Source organism: Capra hircus, chromosome 19 (genome assembly GCF_001704415.2).
Source record: "Capra hircus breed San Clemente chromosome 19, ASM170441v1, whole genome shotgun sequence".
NCBI classification, from domain to species: Eukaryota; Metazoa; Chordata; class Mammalia; order Artiodactyla; family Bovidae; genus Capra; species Capra hircus.
The window spans coordinates 8479889-8497519 of NC_030826.1; the positions used below are offsets into that span (position 1 = coordinate 8479889).

General features: G+C 46.6%; 1 protein-coding gene across 1 annotated transcript; it reads left to right on the forward strand.

The window, feature by feature from the left end:
• DYNLL2 (dynein light chain LC8-type 2) lies at nucleotides 10021–17248 on the forward strand. Its single transcript, XM_018064111.1, has 3 exons — nucleotides 10021–10303; nucleotides 13041–13179; nucleotides 15204–17248. The coding sequence occupies exons 2-3, from the start codon at nucleotides 13048–13050 to the stop codon at nucleotides 15339–15341; spliced, it is 270 nt and encodes an 89-aa protein (XP_017919600.1). The 5' UTR covers nucleotides 10021–10303; nucleotides 13041–13047; the 3' UTR covers nucleotides 15342–17248.

The window sequence follows — 17631 nt, forward strand, 5'->3', positions numbered from 1 at the left end:
TTTTTAAATCTCTGCGCGACCAGGGAAGCCCAGCACATCCTTCAGGCTCCTCCAAAGTCTGGCCCTAGCTTTCCTGTCCAGCCTGTCCTTTCCCCAGCACACTCTGTGTAGGCCAGTCCTGGCTTCCTATCACTCCCTGCCTTGGCATATGTGCTTCTCTCGACTGAAGAACCTTCCTTCCTTCCCTCCCCCTACAAATCCTGTCATGCTTCAGGACTTACCTTAAATGCCAGCGCTTCTGTTCCCTGACTCTTCTAGACTGGTTAATTGCTCTCCTCCAACCCCAGGCCCCTGTGAGGATTCTCATCACTCTCAATCACAGCCCTCATGGTAGTCTGCTGCTGCTGCTGCTAAGTCGCTTCAGTTGTGTCCGACTCTGTGCGACCCCATAGACGGCAGCCCATGAGGCTCCCCCATCCCTGGGATTCTCCAGGCAAGAACACTGGAGTGGGTTGCCATTCCCTTCTCCAATGCATGAAAGTGAAAAGTGAAAGTGAAGTCGCTCAGTCGTGTCCGACTCTTAGCAACCCCATGGACTGCGTCCCACCAGGCTCCTCCGTCCATGGGATTTTCCAGGCAAGAGTGCTGGAGTGGGGTGCCATAGTCTAGTTTATGCTAAAGTTGGCTGTGTCCATGTGTGCCCCCTCAACTAGACAGTGAGGTTGGACAGCCTGAGGCTGCTTCTGGCTTCTCATCCCTGTGCCTCTTGGTGCTTTCCATGGAGCTCATAACAGATGTTTAAAAAATGCTTATGGATTTAATGGAACTGTTGTCCCTGACACAGCCCCCAAACAACAATGCAGTCTCTGTCTTCTCTGTTATGTTACTCCGGGGAGGATGAGGGGGACACTAAAATGGACAGCATCCTGATTTAAGAAGGAAATAGGCAAGGAGTTGAGTTTGAATCTAGCCATTCAAAGGAAGGGTCCTGGTCTGTGTTTATCCTGACCTAAGCAGTTTGTGTCATCTGGGTGCTCAAGAATCACCTTATTAACAGAAAGGCAATAGAGAAAAATTAGTGAAATTAAAAGTTGGTTCTTTGGAACTTCCCTGGTGGCCCAGTGGCTAGGACTCTAAGCTCTTAACGGAAGGGACCTGGGTTTGATCCCTGGTCAGGGAACTAGATCCCACATTACAAGTAGGAGTTCGAATACCACAACTGAAAGTGTGCACACTGCAAATAAAGATTCTGAGTGCCGCAACTAAGGCACAGCTAACTAAGTAAATAAATAGTTTTTAAAAAGTTGATTCTTTGAAAAGATGAACAAAATTGACAAATCTTTAGCTAGACTGACCAAGAAAAAAAAAAGACTCACATTACCAAAACCAAGAATGAAAAAAGAGATGTTAGAGAAATAAAAATGATTATATAGGAACACTATGAATAAGCTTAGGCTAAATTAGATAATATATATAAGCGGACAAATTCTCTGAAAGATACAAACTATCAAAACCGCTTCAAGAAGTAGATAATCTGAACAGACCTAAAAGAAGTAAAGGGATTGTATTAGTATTCTCAAGTGTTAGTCAGTCATGTCTGACTCTCCGTGCCCGCACAGACTGTAGCCCACCAGACTCCTCTGTCCATGGAATTCTCCAAGCAAGGATATTGGAATGGGTTGCCAATTCCTTCTCCAGGGGATCTTCCCGACACAGGGATCGAACCCTGGTGTCCTGTGTTGCAGGCACAATCTTTACCATCTGAAGCACCAGGGAAGCCCTCAAAACCTTGCAGCATTTTCAAAACCTTCCACAAGGAAAAGTCCAGGCTTAGATGGCTTCACTGGTAAATTCTACCAAATGTTTAATTAATGACAATCCTTCACACTCTTCCAAAAAATAGAATAGGAAGGAACACTTCTAACTCATTCCAGGAGTCTAGTATTATTCAGATATCAAAACCAGACAACAATCAATATCATGAATATAGATACAAAAATCCTCAACAAAATACTAGCAAAATGAAGCCAGCAACATAGGAAAAGGGTTACACCTTATGACCACATGGGATTTATCCTAGGAATGCAATATTGGTTTAATATTTGAAAATCAATGTAATACACCATATTAATACATTAAAGGAACCAAATCATATGATCATCTCAACAGATCCAAAACAAGTATTTGAAAAAACTCAATACCATTTCATGATAAAAATACTCAAAAAACCTAGGAATAGAAGCTAACTTCTTTAACTTGACAAAGAACATCTAGAAAAACTCCACATCTAACATTAGACTTAAGGGTGAAAGATGAAAGTTTTCCCCCTGAGGTCAGGAACAAGTGAAGGATGTCTGCCTTCACCAATTCTATTCAACACTACACTGAAAGGTCTAGCTAGGAACTTTGGCAAGAAAAAGGAACAAAAGTTACTCAGGTTGGACAGAAAGAAGTAATACTATCTCTATTCATAGATGATATGACCTTGTATACAGAAAATTCTAAAGAAAATACATGCACACAAACTTTTAAGGATTCATGAATGAGATCAGCAAGGTTGCAGAATACAAAATATAATAAATGAAAACCAGTTGTATTTCTGTACACTAGCAATGAACAACCGGAACATGAAGTTAAGAAAAAATTTGATTTACAACATTAAAAAGAGTGAAATAGTTAGGAATATATTTATGAAAATAAGTATAAGATATATACATTGAAAATTATAACACATTATTGAAAGAATTAAAGAAGACCTAATAAATGGAAAGAAATACTGTGTTCATGGACCAGAAAACTTCATATTGGTAAGGTAGCAATACTCCCCAAATTGATCTATGATACAACACAATCTCTATCAAAATCCCAGCTGTTTTTTTTTTTTTTTTAACAGAAATTGGTCATCTGGTCCTAAGAGTCTTATGGAAATGAAAGGGACCTAGATTAAACAAAGAAATCTTGAAAAAGATGAGCAAAGTTGGAAGACTTACACATCCAGATTTCACAAGCTCCTGCCTAAGCTACAGTAATGAAGACGGTACTGGCATAACGATCTACAGGCCAATGGAAAAGAAATGACAGTCCAGAAATAAGCCCCTTTACTTTATTTATGGTCAACTGATCCTTGACCATTTAGTGATGAAAGAATAGTCTCTTCCATTAAAGATGTGGGACAATTAGATAGCCACATGCCTAACAGTGTAGTTAGACCCTATCTCACACGATACACAAAAATTAACTCAAAATGGATCATTCTAAAACTCTCAGAAGGAAACACAGGACCCATCTTTGTGATCTTGGGTTAGGCAATGATTTCTTGGGTGTGATATTGCAAGCACAAGGGACAAAAGTAAAAATAGGTAAATTGGTCTTCATCAAAATTAAAAACAATAGTGCTTCAAAGGTCACTATCAAGAACGTGAAAGTACAGTTCAGAGAATGGGAGAAAATATTTGTGAACCATGTCTCTCTGTAAGATGAGAACTCCTGAAACTCAACAACAAAAAAACCCAACAAATTTTAAAAAATGAGCAAAGGATCTGAATAGACATTTCTTCAAAGAAAATACACATTGCAAATAAACACATGAAAAGATGCTCAACATCATTAGTTACCAAGGAAATACAAATGAAAAACCACAATGATACCACCACACTAGGCCAGCTCTAATAACAAAGACAGATAATAAAAGGTGTTGATGAAGATGTAGAGAAATCACAATTCTTCACACCGTGCTTGTAGGAATATAAAATGGTGCGGCTTTAAAAAAGTCTGACCATTTCTCAAAAAGTGAAGCATAGTTACCACGTGTGCTGTGTGCGAAGATGCTTCAGTTGTGTCTGACTCTTTGTGATCCTAAGGGCTGTAGCCCACCATGTGGTCTCCTCCACCCACGGGCTTCTCCAGCACGAATACTGGGATGAGTATGTGCCCTCCTTCAGGGCATCTCCTGACCCAGGTATTCAATCCACATCTCTTATGTGTCTTGTATTGGTAGATGCGTTGTGCCACCTGGGAAGCCCCATAAAACCCAGCTTTTCTACACTTCAGTATATATCCAAGAGATTTGAAAACATGTATCAATACAAAACTTATACATGAATGTTTACAGAGGCATTATCCATAGTAACTAAAAAGTGAAGAATAACCCAAATGTTCACCAACTGATGAATGGATAAACAAAATATAGTATGATCACACAATGAGGTTTTAACCAGCCATAAAAGGAATGAAGTAGAATCATGCTATACCATGGATGTATCTTGAAAGCACTATACAAAGTGAAATAAGACAGTTACAAAAGGCCATAACCATATATTTTATGATTCTGTTTATATGAAACATCATTATTCAAAGTTTATATGAAATGTCCAGGCAAATCCACTGAGATGGGAAGTAAATTAGCAGGGATTGGGAGAAAAAGGAGGCAGGACTGTCAATGAGTATGGGGTTTCTCTTTGGGGTGGCGAAAATTCTCTAAAATTAGATGGTAGCAATGGTTGTATAGCTCTATGAATAAAATAAAACCCAGCAAATTGTGCAATTTTAAAAGGTGAATTTTATGGTATATGAACTATAAAATGTTTGTGTATATATATATACACACACACACACACGCACACACACACACATATATATACATTACTGTGTTGAAATGTAAGGTAGGCCTCCATTTCCTGGTGAGAAGGTTAAATTTTTTTCCAACTGGAATATGCCATAATATGCCTGACAAGACAAGATTTTCTTCTTCAAAACTGTCCTCAGAAAGAAAAACAAAGTTGTACAGGTCTCATGTTTTAGAGCTCCTCTCACCATTTCCCACCTCACTCTAAGGGATTTAGGGTGAGAAAGCACAATGTATGTTTTTGTAACAGTGGAGATGAGGATCCCTCTCATAAATAACATTGGTTCCCATTCTTTTTTAAAAATTCATTTAATTAAAAATTTTTTTAAAATTGGCTGTACTAGATCTGTTACAGTATGGCATGTGGGATTTTAGTTCCCCAGCCAGGGATTGAACTGGTGTCCGCTGCATTGGAAGGCAGATTCTTAACCACTGGACCACCAGGGAAGTCCCCACTAGCTCCCACTCTTGAGGCTTGTCATGGTTTCTGCTCACCCAGTACCCACTCTCTTGGCTCTTGTAAATGCACGTAGACTTTCCTCTCAGCTATCCCCCCATCCATCTCAGAAGGTCTGTCAGGCTGCTGTTTATGTCCATGGTCAAAAGGTGGACTTATGACTCAACCTACCCAATCAGATGCCCTTCTTTGGGAATTTGGATCAAGACTGGGGTGACTCAAAGAAAAACCTGGTGATTTGCCACAGCTGGTCTGCCCTGAGGAGACAGTTCCATGGCTCCAGGTCCCTGGAGTCAGGGGAGGTATTCGGGTCCTGCTGTTTTCTTCAGGTGTTTCTTGCACCCAAGAACTCTAACTTGGTCTTTTGGATATTCAATAGCCGACGCATTCCATACCATTGTCTTAGTTCTTCCACAGCAGGGGCAGGATTCTTTAGGACTGTCCAGACAATGAAGGAAAAATTGGTGGTTTCCTTATGATTTAGGAAATAAATCATAAGGAAACCACCACTTCCACTGGAGCATCTTTATCTTGGTTCCTTCTTGGTGACTATCTGCTTTAATATTTTAATTGAAGCTCTAAACATTAATTGACTCTTAGCTATATTAAGTTGCTTTGTTAGTTGAGGGAATAAAAGGCAAACAAAATCATATCCCACCTTTGGTGGGTGGTGTGAGTGTAAAGAAATGCTTTTTGAATTCAGACTACATGGATAGACAGAAAGAACAGGAAAGAAGCATTTAAACTTAACCTGAGGTAGAGGCTCTTAGCCTGAGAAATTTCTTCCATCCACAGGGAAGATGCCCCCTGGCATAGGGCATTGAAACAAGAGAATCAGACTTTGGGGCTGACAGGGACCTTACAGAAATGATCTGACTAGAGCCAAGTTGGGCTTAAGATTTTGTCTTTGACTCCCAGTCCAGGGCTCACCTCTTCAGTTCCCAGTCATGTGGCTGACCTTGGCTGGCTCCTCTAAGTTTCAGGGGACTGGGGAGGCGCAGGGGCAATATTTTGGACTTGGCAAATGGTTGCCTAGGGAAGTATGTCTTGCAAGGCCACCCCAGAAACCAACAAATTCCAGTAGTTCTAGTTGGACTGTTGTCCTTAGGTTTTCCCAGTGGGGACTTGGCAGAAGGAACTGGGACCAGAGTTTGCACGGCAATATGGTAGGTGTTTTTGTTCCCACCCTTCTTCTCCATCCTCCTGGAGTTCTTGAAGCAGGTCAATAGCAAAAGGGCTTGGTGAAATGACCTCTGTCATTGCCATGGTCTCTTCTCTGTAGGTGACCCAGTCAGCTGGAGAGACAGAACCTTGATGGTCTTTACCTTACAGTATAAGGATATCATGCAAATACCCAGAGAATGTGAGAAGGAAATCAATTCAGAAACCAGGCGTGGAGTTTCCCCAGGGCTGACAATGACTCACCTCAGCTTGCAACTTGCACTGGGCAGTAAGGGCCCAGTGTAAATAGCATGCATTACTGATTCTAAGGAAAGAGACAGAAGAGCCCGGACAAGGTTCTTTGGGCGGAGAAGAGATGAAATGTGCCCTTCCAAGCTGTATTTTTCAGTCGTTAATGGGCATGATCAGTTTAGCTAATACCTATGCAGAGAATTTCCCGTGTTCTAAGAACTGGGTCAGGTTCTGCAGCATATATATATAAGCACATATAAAGAAGAAGTGATCCCTGTGTGCAAGGAACTACAGACAAACATAAGACACATAAGTTTAATTAAATGGGGTTGGTGATAAGCCCTGGATGTTACTGAAACACAGAGGAGGGGTATGCTTCCCACCAGGGATCCGGGGAAGTCTTCCTAGGGACAAAGACCCAAGAAAGAAAGCCACAAGCCTCACAGGCAAGAGAACCACATGAACAGAGGTGTGGAATCTGGGTGTAGGGGAAGCCACAGGCAACAGCTGACAGTGTTACTAGAGCCCGAGGAGGGAGATGAGAAGTGTGGGGAGATAAGGCAGAGAGGCTGGGGTTCATTTTTTGGGGGTGGGGAACGAAGGGAGAGGAGGGAAGTTAAGTTATGGGAAAGAACAGGGTCTTTTTTCCTGAGCAGGGAAGAGGGAAGTACCTGGGAGATTCACATTTTAGATAGGTCCCTGCCACTGCCATGTGGATTTGGGGAGGAAGAGTCAAGAATGGGGGCAGGGAACCTACTGAAAGTGATGACGAGTGCCAGCTGCAGGGTGTACACAATGAGTGAGGCATTCCTGATGAAGGGACATGGACTGGAGAAATGGCCAGGAGGTGAGTGACGATGGAGGTGGAGATGCGGTGGGGCAATCAGGCGGGCTTGCAGGTTTCTGAGGTGGTTGATGGGGCCAGGAACTGAGGGAAGAAACCCAGGAAAGGGAAATACGTCTGGAAGAGAGCTGTTGATGATGGCTAACATTATTAAATACTTATATGGACCAGGCATTGTGCCAAGAGTTTTTCACGCATCTTCTCATAACTCTGTAAAGTAGGTATTATTATTCTTGATTTATAGATGAGGAAAATGAAACTTTGGGATGTTAAATGGGTCGGCTAGATCTGCACAGCTGGTTGTGTGGTGGAAAGAGTTTAAAATCCAGGCATTCTGGCTCCAGGGCCAATGCTCTTAATGACCAGGCAGGATATATGTGTATGCGAAGAGTCCAAAGAGCCTGTGGGGAACCCACAGTGGAAGTCTGGAATTTAGGGAGGCCATCAAGACTTAGACCATGGTGTAAATTACTTAAGTTGACCACAGTCCCCCGGGGAATCCTTAAGTTAAAGCCAGTGGGTAAGGGGCTCACAGATATGAGAAAAACATACGTCCCAGATGATCTTTAAATCTGAAGACATGGCTCTGCTATCTGGGCAACAGAAAACTGGACAATCACGAACCTGCAGTAGTATCAAATAGAAGTGTCCACCAAGTTAAGCAGAAACATTAATTATAATAGTACTATGCTGTATAGTAATTATCCTAAACAGTAAGCACTTTACATAAATAGTAGTAATTAGCGTAGCACAAGTTACCAAAACTGTGTCCTGTGGAATAGTTCCTGGAGATGTTAATTTAAAAAGTCTGGATAAAGAAGGTCTTTGGAGTCAGATAAGCTTAGGAAATGCTGGTATAATTGAAATAGGGCACCCAATGCCTAGTTTATAGTTTTATCTTTTCTCTGTCAGGATAGTGGAAAAGCTAAAAGTGTAGGCACTGGGAACAGGCAGCCTGGGGTTAAATACTGCCTCTGACCAGCTAGGTAATTTGGGGCAAGTAACTGAATTTCTCTGAGGGTTTCCTCCTGACTATATATGCCCCACCCCCCATTCATTCACACTGAGGCTGACATCAGAATACCCTTGGTGTGAGGGGCTACCACAGGTCTTGTCTGTTTCTTTGAAATCTGATTGAGGTTGAAGATGATACAGCAGGCTGCAAAAGGGGGAGTGAAAGGGGATGATTTTCCACGTTCCCCCTGACTCATAATGAACGCCAAATTATGATCCTCCAAAGAGCAGGCAGGGGCCAGAAAAAGTCCAACTTCCTGACCATGGTTTGGGGCAATGAAGGGAAATTGATAGGAATAAATGGAAGTTTCTTAATCACACTGTGTGGCCCAAATGCTTGGCTCCCAATAAAGATACTTTGTTTTCCCTGATAGCTCAGCGGTAAAGAATCCGCCTGACAATGTAGTAGACTCGGTTCAATCCCTGGGTCGGGAAGATCCCTTGGAGAAGAAAATGGCAACTCACTGCAATATTCTTGCCTGGGAAATCCCACGGACAGAGGAGCCTGACTGGCTACAGTCCATGGGGTTAAAAGAGTCAGAAACCACTTACCGCCTAAACAACAACAAAAGACCTTCACCAACCCTTTAAGTAGACATTTCCTTTGCGAAGCAGGTGGACAGGAAAAGAGCAGCTGTTTCTCGCTCTCCTTTGGCGGTGGGCGGGTGGCCTGGAGGCACGCATTCTCCCAGTGTGCAGAGGTATTTTTACACACCTATCCACAAACACCAGGGGGACTGCTGCCTTACAAGCCTCACTTTTCAGCCTAGAGGCCAGGTCTGGGCCTGAACCGTAGTGGTGTGGCAAGGGCTTCCCCCTTCTCTGTTCCTTGTTTATAAGATGAGGAATATGGATGGGGTGAATTTTAAGAGTCCTGGCAGTCCTGACGTACTTTGGTTTGTACCTCTAGAAGGTTCTATTCACTTTCCCTCCGGTCCCATCTAACCAGACGGTTAGGGCGGACTGACCAAAAATGGCTTACTTTCATCTCTTTTCATTGGCCTGTGTATCGAAGACAAACCTCCCCTCTCACAATTGTGAGTAGGGTTTGCCTCCGTAGCTTTCGAAGCTAAACAGCAGCTGGGGTCCCAGCTGGGAGGTTAGGTCCCGAGGCCTTTAAGACTCTGGAACAAAGACAGAGCAGGAGGGAAGGGGCCTTCCCAGAAAGTGCGGGGAGGGGAGCCCTGGGGCTGTTTATGGCTTTCTCTCTCCCTAGTGTGGCTGTCCTCTCCTTCCCACAGTTTTGGGGGGAGGGAAGGAGTCCTGTTTTCCTTAAAACTGATGACTTCACCTCCTTCCCTTCCTCTTTCAAAGGTTAGGGTCTCTACCCCTTTCCCATCTGCTCCCAACGTTTGAAATCTCCATCCCACTGTTTCCTTTTATTCTTCTTAGGATTGGGGTCTTGACGCCCCTCCCTCTTTTTCCCTCACTTTGAACCTTGCCTCTTTATTCCTTTTTAGGCCTGGCCTCTCCAGCCCTGGGTAGAGGGGTCTGCATACTTCTTTTTTCCCTTCTGAAGGCCACGTCTCCCTCCCCCAACCCTTTCCCGCTCCCCTTCCCCACCCCCTCCCTCCGCCCCGAGGCATTGTGGGAGGAAACAAGATGTGGGGCGAGAGCGGCGCGGGGAGAAGCCCGCAGTGCGGGGCCGGGCGGGCCCAGCCAATGGGGAGCGCGGACGGCGGCGCGCGCGGCGGGGGGGCGGGGGCGGGGCGCTATTTCAGTGGGGATCGCGCGTCGGCAGAGCAGCGGCAGAGCGGAGCGGAGCGGAGCGGAGCTGCGAGGCACCAACGCGGAGCAGGCGGGTCGGCGGGCGCGAGGCGGAGCGCGGGCGGCCGGGAAAGCTCTAGGGCGGACGGCGGCGGCGCGAGCGCTCGGTCCGGGCCTGCGGGAGCCGGAGACCGCGGCGGCGGCGGCTGCTGCCGGAGGAGCCGAAGGGACACCGCCCTGCCCGCGCTCTGCCTCAGGCCATCGCTGCTCCCCCGGGGCCCCGCGAGAACTCGCCTCTGTGAAGGTGAGCGGTGGGTGGGGGCGCCCCGGGGCGGTGGCCCGACTCGCTAGGTTCGGCCGCGAGGCCCGCTTCGGCGTGACGCCTCCGGCGCCTCTCCGGCCCAGGGTTGCGCCACCCCGTACCCTCGCGATCTCGGGGCGCGGCCGGGGCCACCGGCTGCCTATGTGCGGCCTCCAGCCCCCCGGGATCTTCCTGCGCGCACGGAGGCCCTGGGGTCGGGGCCGAGGGAAAGCGGCGGAGCGGGCTCGAGCGTGACGCGGCTCCTCCCGCCGCCACCCTCTGGGGCGTCCTTCCTGCAGCGAGGACGCCCCGTCACTCCGGCGCTGCTCCAGGCCTGGCGGGGGAGGGCGGCCGGCTGGCCGGCCGGGTGGAGGTGGCGGGGAGGATGCTTTCTCATCGCCCAGGTGCCGGCCTTCGGGACTGCAGTCCTCTGGAGGATGGGGTAGTGGAGGGAGACGGCCCCGTGGGGTTCCGAAGGGAGGAAATATCAGCGTAGTGCGTGTTGGGGGCTGGGGAGGGCGGGTCGTGTCGTTCGAAAGCTTGGCCTTTTTGTCGCAAGGCTGGGAATAGAGGAGGGGGAGCTGTCCTGGAGTGCCCTCTTTGCTTTTCAGAGGAGCCCCTGGCTCGTGACTGAGGCAGCTGGCCTGGGGCCCTCGGTCATCCTTCAGTCTGGAGGCCCAGGTCCCTAGCTTCCCCCCCCCCCCTCGGGGGGAGGGGCTACGTTGGCCCCTCCCTTCCCTTTTTCTCCCTGGCACCTTGGACAGGGGAGGCTGGGGCCAGGCCTCACCTCTCTGACGCCTGGGGGGCCAGGGGTAAAGAATCGTGGCATTGTAGTCACAAGACCAACATTATGTAACTGCAGGCTCTCCTGGAGGGTAAGGTAGCTTTTAATCACTGTGACAAAGTTGTTCCTTTGGACTTTTGAGGATGAGGCAGTGGAGCAGGTTAGCTTGCTGGGAAAAGGGATGCTGATTTCATACTTTAACCGGGCGGTACTCCCACCCTTGGATTTGTAAACAGTGCCCCCTTCTGAGTGGTAACCTGGGATAGGCCACCAGGTGACACTAGTTTTCGTCACACTTAGTGAGCCTTAGAATATTCTCTGTTGCTGTTGCACCTGTGCTCAAACCCATTGAAGGTGCCACATTTATTTCAACCATTTTTTAAATGCTGATTTGCCTCAGGTCATAATGGCTAGGCCTTGAACTGGATTCTGCTGACCTCTTCAGCCCCAGGTAATACTCACAGACTCCTCTCCAGGCTCTTGATTTTTTCTCTCAGGAGTGTGGGAGAAGAGGGCGCTGGGACACTAACCCATTGCTCTGCCACTTGCTGAAGTGGAACCAGCCCTGCTTAATTTGCCAGTGCGAGACAGAGGTGCCCTGGATGCACTAAAGGGCTGCCTGGTTAGCAGCAGGCATATATGCATCCTTTGCATCTGGTGCAGGCTGAAGTAGTCGTGAATTCTGCTTCCCTTTCCGCCCATCCAACCCACAGGTTAGTGTAGACTCAGATCAAAGTGGCCTGGAATGATACCAGGGATCTCTCCTTGAGCAGACAGGTTCCTGTGTAGCTTTGTATCAGATAGGGCTGAAACAGCAGCATCTTTTGCCCACTGGGCTGATCGCATGCAGAGTGGTGCTTTGGGGAATAATACCTGGGAGGGGGGATATAGATTTTTGCTGCAGGGACTGTGGTCAAGGACAGAGGACAGGATTTTGCAGCTCATCTCTGTTCCTGCCAGGCACCTCACATACCATAGACTGCTAGGCAGGCCCTTGCCAGCCCACTTGTAATTCTTGTTATCCTAAGGAGGAACCATGCAAGGTCTGCCCTGGAACTTTGGTTGCTATAGGGTGAATGCAGTGGCTTAGATGGCAGGGTTATGAAGCAGTGCAGTTAAAATAATAATTCTTCACCTTTTGTTGTCTCTGTCACCATTGCGCATTGGTAGCCTAGGACTTAGCAGTCTTCTTATGTGAAGGGCTAGATAATAAATATTTTAGGCATTACAAGCCATATCATCTCTTGCAACTGTGCAACTCTGCCATTGTAGAGTGTTTCTATAAAGCTGTTTAAAGCAGGTGGTGGGCTGAATCTGGTTAATGGGACAGACCACTGTGTAGACTGCCCTTGTTTGCAGTGTTCTCATATAACCTCATTTTAATTCTTATAGCAGCTCCTGATAGAGAGCTATCCTCATTGCTAAAATGGAAGTAATCAAATGCAGAAAGGCTGAGTGACTTGTTCAAGGACCAGACCTAATTCATCTTCCTACTGTGATGCCAATGATATAATAATGGTTATTAAATCAAGGGCTTATTATGTTCAGGTGTTGTATCACCTGGTTTGCCCTCAGGTTAACTCAAGTCCCCCTTTTAAGATGATAAACAGAGCACAAAGGTTAAGTAACTTGCCCAAGGATACAACTGGTAGCTGGTATATTGTAGTATTTTGACTGTTGATGCTGTTCAGAATACTAGAAATAAATTTAGAGTTGGAAAAGCCTCATTTTAAATACAAAAACTGACGACTTAATGTCTTTTTAACTATTTACCTTGTGTTTCCCAGACCTGGCAACCTCATCTCTGCTAAAATCTTAGGATCTCCCTCTTACAATGCTTCATGTCTGTATTTTCTGTTACTCTTACCTTTTGTGCTGCTGTCTCCCACACCCAGCTGTTCCTGTTCATTGCCCGGAGCACCGGCTTGCAGCCTCACCTCTCTGCTTCTTCTGCAGTGTCACCATGTCTGACCGGAAGGCAGTGATCAAGAATGCAGACATGTCTGAGGACATGCAACAAGATGCCGTTGACTGTGCCACGCAGGCTATGGAGAAGTACAACATAGAGAAGGACATTGCTGCCTATATCAAGAAGGTGTGCTGGGAGGACTGTGGCTGGTGGTCGGGGTAGGGATGGATAGCTCACCTGTGCCCCGAGGAGGGCTGGAGCAGGGGACATAGGAAAGTAGGTGTAGTCCATGCAGACAGAACCCTGAGAACTTGCAAAGCAGGTAAATTGGGGAATGAATCTTATTTACTAGAGATTCACGTTAAGAGTTCTTAACTGTGCTGGGGTGTGTGTGTGTTTACAGATAATTAAATGACTGCAGAACAACAGGGTGTGAAACTAAAGGATTAAATATAACTGTTCCAATTCAGAACTATTCAAAATGAAGATCAGGGATGTTTGAATGGATAAGATAAGATCATAAATTTTGGGGGAGCTGCATCATTTAAAATGGGATAGCCCTATAGTCTCATTATATAGGAGATTTCCTTTTCCTCTCTTTAAAAGGACCCCTGGTGGTCCACTGGTTAGGACTCAGTGCAGTCACTGGTGTGGCCTGGGTTCAATCCCTGGTCAAGGAACTAAGATCCCACAAGTCGACTTGTGTGCCCCTGCCCTGCATAAAACAATGGACTCATGTACTAATTACCTTCTCCCTACCTTCTTAAGGAAAGGGTGTGCTTGAATATATATATATATATTTTTAATAGATGAGCATTATTGGGGCAGTAGATTTAATCCTTGAAAAATTTCTGAATGAAAGGGTGAATAGATATAGTTAACATATTTATAGTGAGGAAGCAGCTGAGCTAGAGGTGAGAGGTGGTACTCAGGGTCCCTAATTTCCAGTCAGGGTCCATGTGCATTGGTGGCATAGTCCCAGTCTGATATTCTCAGCTCTAGTATCCCAAGGATGCCTAAGAGCCATGGCATAATGGTCCATACAGGTGGTATAGTGTCCTTGGGTTTACAGAGCTCTTTGCTGTCTTTGTGTGGTATGAGAAGTGGAAACTGGAGTCTTGAGAGACTTTTTCTGTGTGTGTAGCCAAGGGATGCAGAGCCAGCCAGGCTGCTAGGGGTGCTGGTTCCTCGTTGAGTGATGCCTTTTCTGTTCTTTTCAGGGAGAAAGTGTAGAATCATGAACTCTGAGAATCCTTAGATTATATTCAGTTTTGCTTTCTTGTTTTGCTTATGGGGAAGCAACTATGGGTCTCCTATGTTACACAGTCTTCAGTCAGGAATAAAGCTCTGTGTGGTGATCCATGCCCTTTCCACTGTTTGCCAATACCTTTTGGAGTCATATGGTATGGGGGCCGTGAGAAAACTAAACAAGTTGATGGTTGAGCTCCTGGCAGACAGAGCTCCAGGGTTGGCAGCATTGCTGAGCCTGTGGTGGAGGGCTGCTCTCCTTTCACGGTCATGGCAGGATGCATCTAGAACTGAGCCATCTGTTTTCTGCTGGGTTCACAGGGTGGCAGGGCCTGTCTGATTAGGTCCTGAGGATTTCCTCGCTGGCTTTCGATGTTGAACTTAAATCCCTGAGAGAAGTGAGGGAATTGCCTCAATCTCATGACTGGGCCCTTGTCCTGTGCTTACAGCCCACATAGTGCCTGGGACACTGGAGCGCCATTAAAGTTGGCTTAGACAGAATTGCTCTCTGTTCGGTCCCCATTTTGCTCTAGTGACTTGGTTTTTGGCATTTGGAAATGCTAGTTAAGTAGTGTGACATGTGAGTGGCAAGTCAGAGAGACTTGCTTTTCTCTTTACTCAATGCTGTGTGACAATCACTGGAGTGGTTCTTAATTCTGTTGGTTTTTCTGATTCCCTTGCTGAAGAATCACGGGGTGGGCTTTTGAGTAGGTAGCTAGAGAGACAAGAGATGTTAGAGGTGTAAAGTTCTACAGAGAAATAATGGAGCCTTTGTGGTATTATATTATTAACGAAGGAGTGTTCTAGCCAACCTTAGAACCTGAGCTCCTGAAGTTCAGAGAACTGAAGCCATAGACTGGGGGTGGGGTGGGGATGACAGCTAAACCAATCAGACTCTTATTCTGATTTCTCATCTCCAGCTGTCCTAATTGCCTTTCTTCTCCTTTTTTTTCTTCTTTTAGGAATTTGACAAGAAATATAACCCTACCTGGCACTGTATCGTGGGCCGAAATTTTGGCAGCTACGTTACACATGAGACAAAGCACTTCATCTATTTTTACTTGGGTCAAGTTGCAATCCTCCTCTTCAAGTCAGGCTAGGTGGCCACAGTGAAGGTGTCAGTGGCGGCGGCAGCAATGGCAAGCAGGCAGCGTTGCTGGGACTGTTTTGCACTGGGGCCAGCATCAGGATGTCCTCTCCAATGGCTGTGCTACTGCATGGACTGTATACTCGATTTCATGTGTATGTCGCAGTAAACAAAACCAAACTTCTTTCTGTTTAGTTGCCTGGGGAAGAAGGCTGCTTTATGTTTATTTTTCAAGACTTAAATTTTTTTTTTTTTTTGGTTGTATTGCACTAGGAAATCTCTCCCACTCCTCCCTTTTCTCTTTCTCTCCCTATACAAATAAAAAGCCCTCAACAAAGCCTGTAAGACTAGGAGGGCTGGGGAAAAGAAATAGGTTTCTGGAGGTGGAACTAAAACTGCAGCTGCCTACTCCTGGTGGTGGATGCTGCTTTAGGAGGGCCAGGAAGGCTGCGGGAGGGACAGTGTTAGGATTGACAAGGAGAGAGGGATAGGACGGAGGGTAGGGGGATTGATCTAGTACCAGGGAGAATATTCCACTGAACTGTGATTCCACGGCTTGGGGCAGGGGGTGGGGCTGGATTCTTTAAGAGGCCCTGAGACGTATTTGTCTGTGGTGTGTGGGAGTGGGGAGCAGACTTGTCTTGCTGTCTTTGTCAGAAGAGTTTCTAAGTAAGGGCTGTGTCTTCGTGGATTACCTTCTTTTATTCTTCCTGCCAGAGCTCATGCTTGGAGGGTGTTGAGGGTAGGATTAGCTCAGTTTTTTTTGTTTGTTTTGTTTTCATTCTTCCCTCCTGTCTGCTCCCTGCTTAGCCCTTGGTTTTCTCATTCCTCTGGAGTTCTCTTAGAGCAGCCCCTGTTAGTTGGCTGGCAAGGGAATTTCTGATGACTAGTTCTTAGTTAGGTCTTAGCAATCAAACCAAATCAATGTTTCCCTTGATTTTCCTCTGTGTATATGTGTGTGAATGTGTGTATGTATCTTGGTTTGGGGTAGAGGGGAGGGAGGGGCAGAGCTGTGGAATCTCTCCGGTATATGGGTAGATAAGTGGACCTATGTTAACCTCTGGGGCATCTGTTTTGGGGGTGAGTATGGGTATCACCCCCCTCAGCCATCTGGCCTAGACACTGCTTGCCCTACGGCCATCTGCTCCCAGGTGGGCTTTAGGAGGATAGACCAGGATGAGGTGGCCATGCTACCATCCATTTTGGAGCCTAGTCTCAGTGGTGAGGGAAAGTGACTTTGTGAATGGTGGCAGCCTCTTGTGGGAGGCAGGATGGAAGTGATAAAGGGCTGTTGAGGGGCTTTGGAGGAACTTCAGAGGAGGTTAGTCTTGCAGTGGTGAAGCCAGGAATTTGGGGATGGAGCAGAGTCACTAGTGGTAGGAGATTCCAAGGGGAGTGCTGGGGAAATCTTATCTGTGGATCAAAAGGGATGGGGTGGGGGATGGGGGGGATGTCATTGCTGATTGAGCTACTGATTCTTATAAACTGCATTGAAAACTCTCATGTGTAGGGTTGATGCTGTGGGGGCTTTGGGATCCAGCTCATTCTCTTTTTCTTCCAAGTCCATCCTTGGGGTTGGCAGGGAGGCAGGAGAATGCCCCCTTCCCAAGCCTTTAGTGTGTACTGAGCTTTTTTTTTGATGCTGACAGGGGAGGGTGGGGACTTGGATGGTGAGTGAGTTCCCCATATCAAACTGTTTGGTGGGCACAAAGCTGAGTGCTTGATTTTAGGTTTTATTTTTTTATGAATGTCTAGATCTGTTTCCCCCTGCCCTCCCAGACTTGTGTGGCCAGTTGGAAATGTCTAGTTTGTGTTCATCTCTCCCTCATTTCTGGAGCAGGGGCTGAGACCCCACCACATCTTCTGTGCTCTGCATCCACGCCTCTTTTGGACATTAAAGGTCGATTGATGCACTTCTGAGCTGTTTGGGTTTCTTTGGGGGTAAAGGAGGGATGGCTTGCTTGGTGGCAGGGTTGCCACACGTGGGTGGGGTAGGTATATAGTGTGGAGTAGAATGGGGCTAAAGAGACACTGATTCGTCTGAATCTGGTCTTAGTTGGAGGGCCAAGGCTTGGGGCCCTTAGGTGAAGGAAAATAACCAGCAGCACTCACCCACGAGGTTTATTGGCTCGTTGGTGGAGATGGTTTGGTGAGCCACATTTTGATTCTTCTGTATGATTGATGTTGAGCCTGGAAGACTGTGTCTTAGCCACTCAGGAATGGAGAAGCTGAGGGCCTTCACTTCAGCAAGATGGAACCTGAGTGGTTCTCTGACTCCTGGATTATCTCTTGGCTTGCCTGGG

Bases quoted from the DNA above. Each gene is read 5' to 3' on its own strand.
- DYNLL2 (XM_018064111.1), top strand. From the start codon at position 13,048: ATGTCTGACCGGAAGGCAGTGATCAAGAATGCAGACATGTCTGAGGAC. The intron at 13,180-15,203 runs GTGTGCTGGGAG...TTCTTCTTTTAG, and splicing joins TTGCTGCCTATATCAAGAAG to GAATTTGACAAGAAATATAA.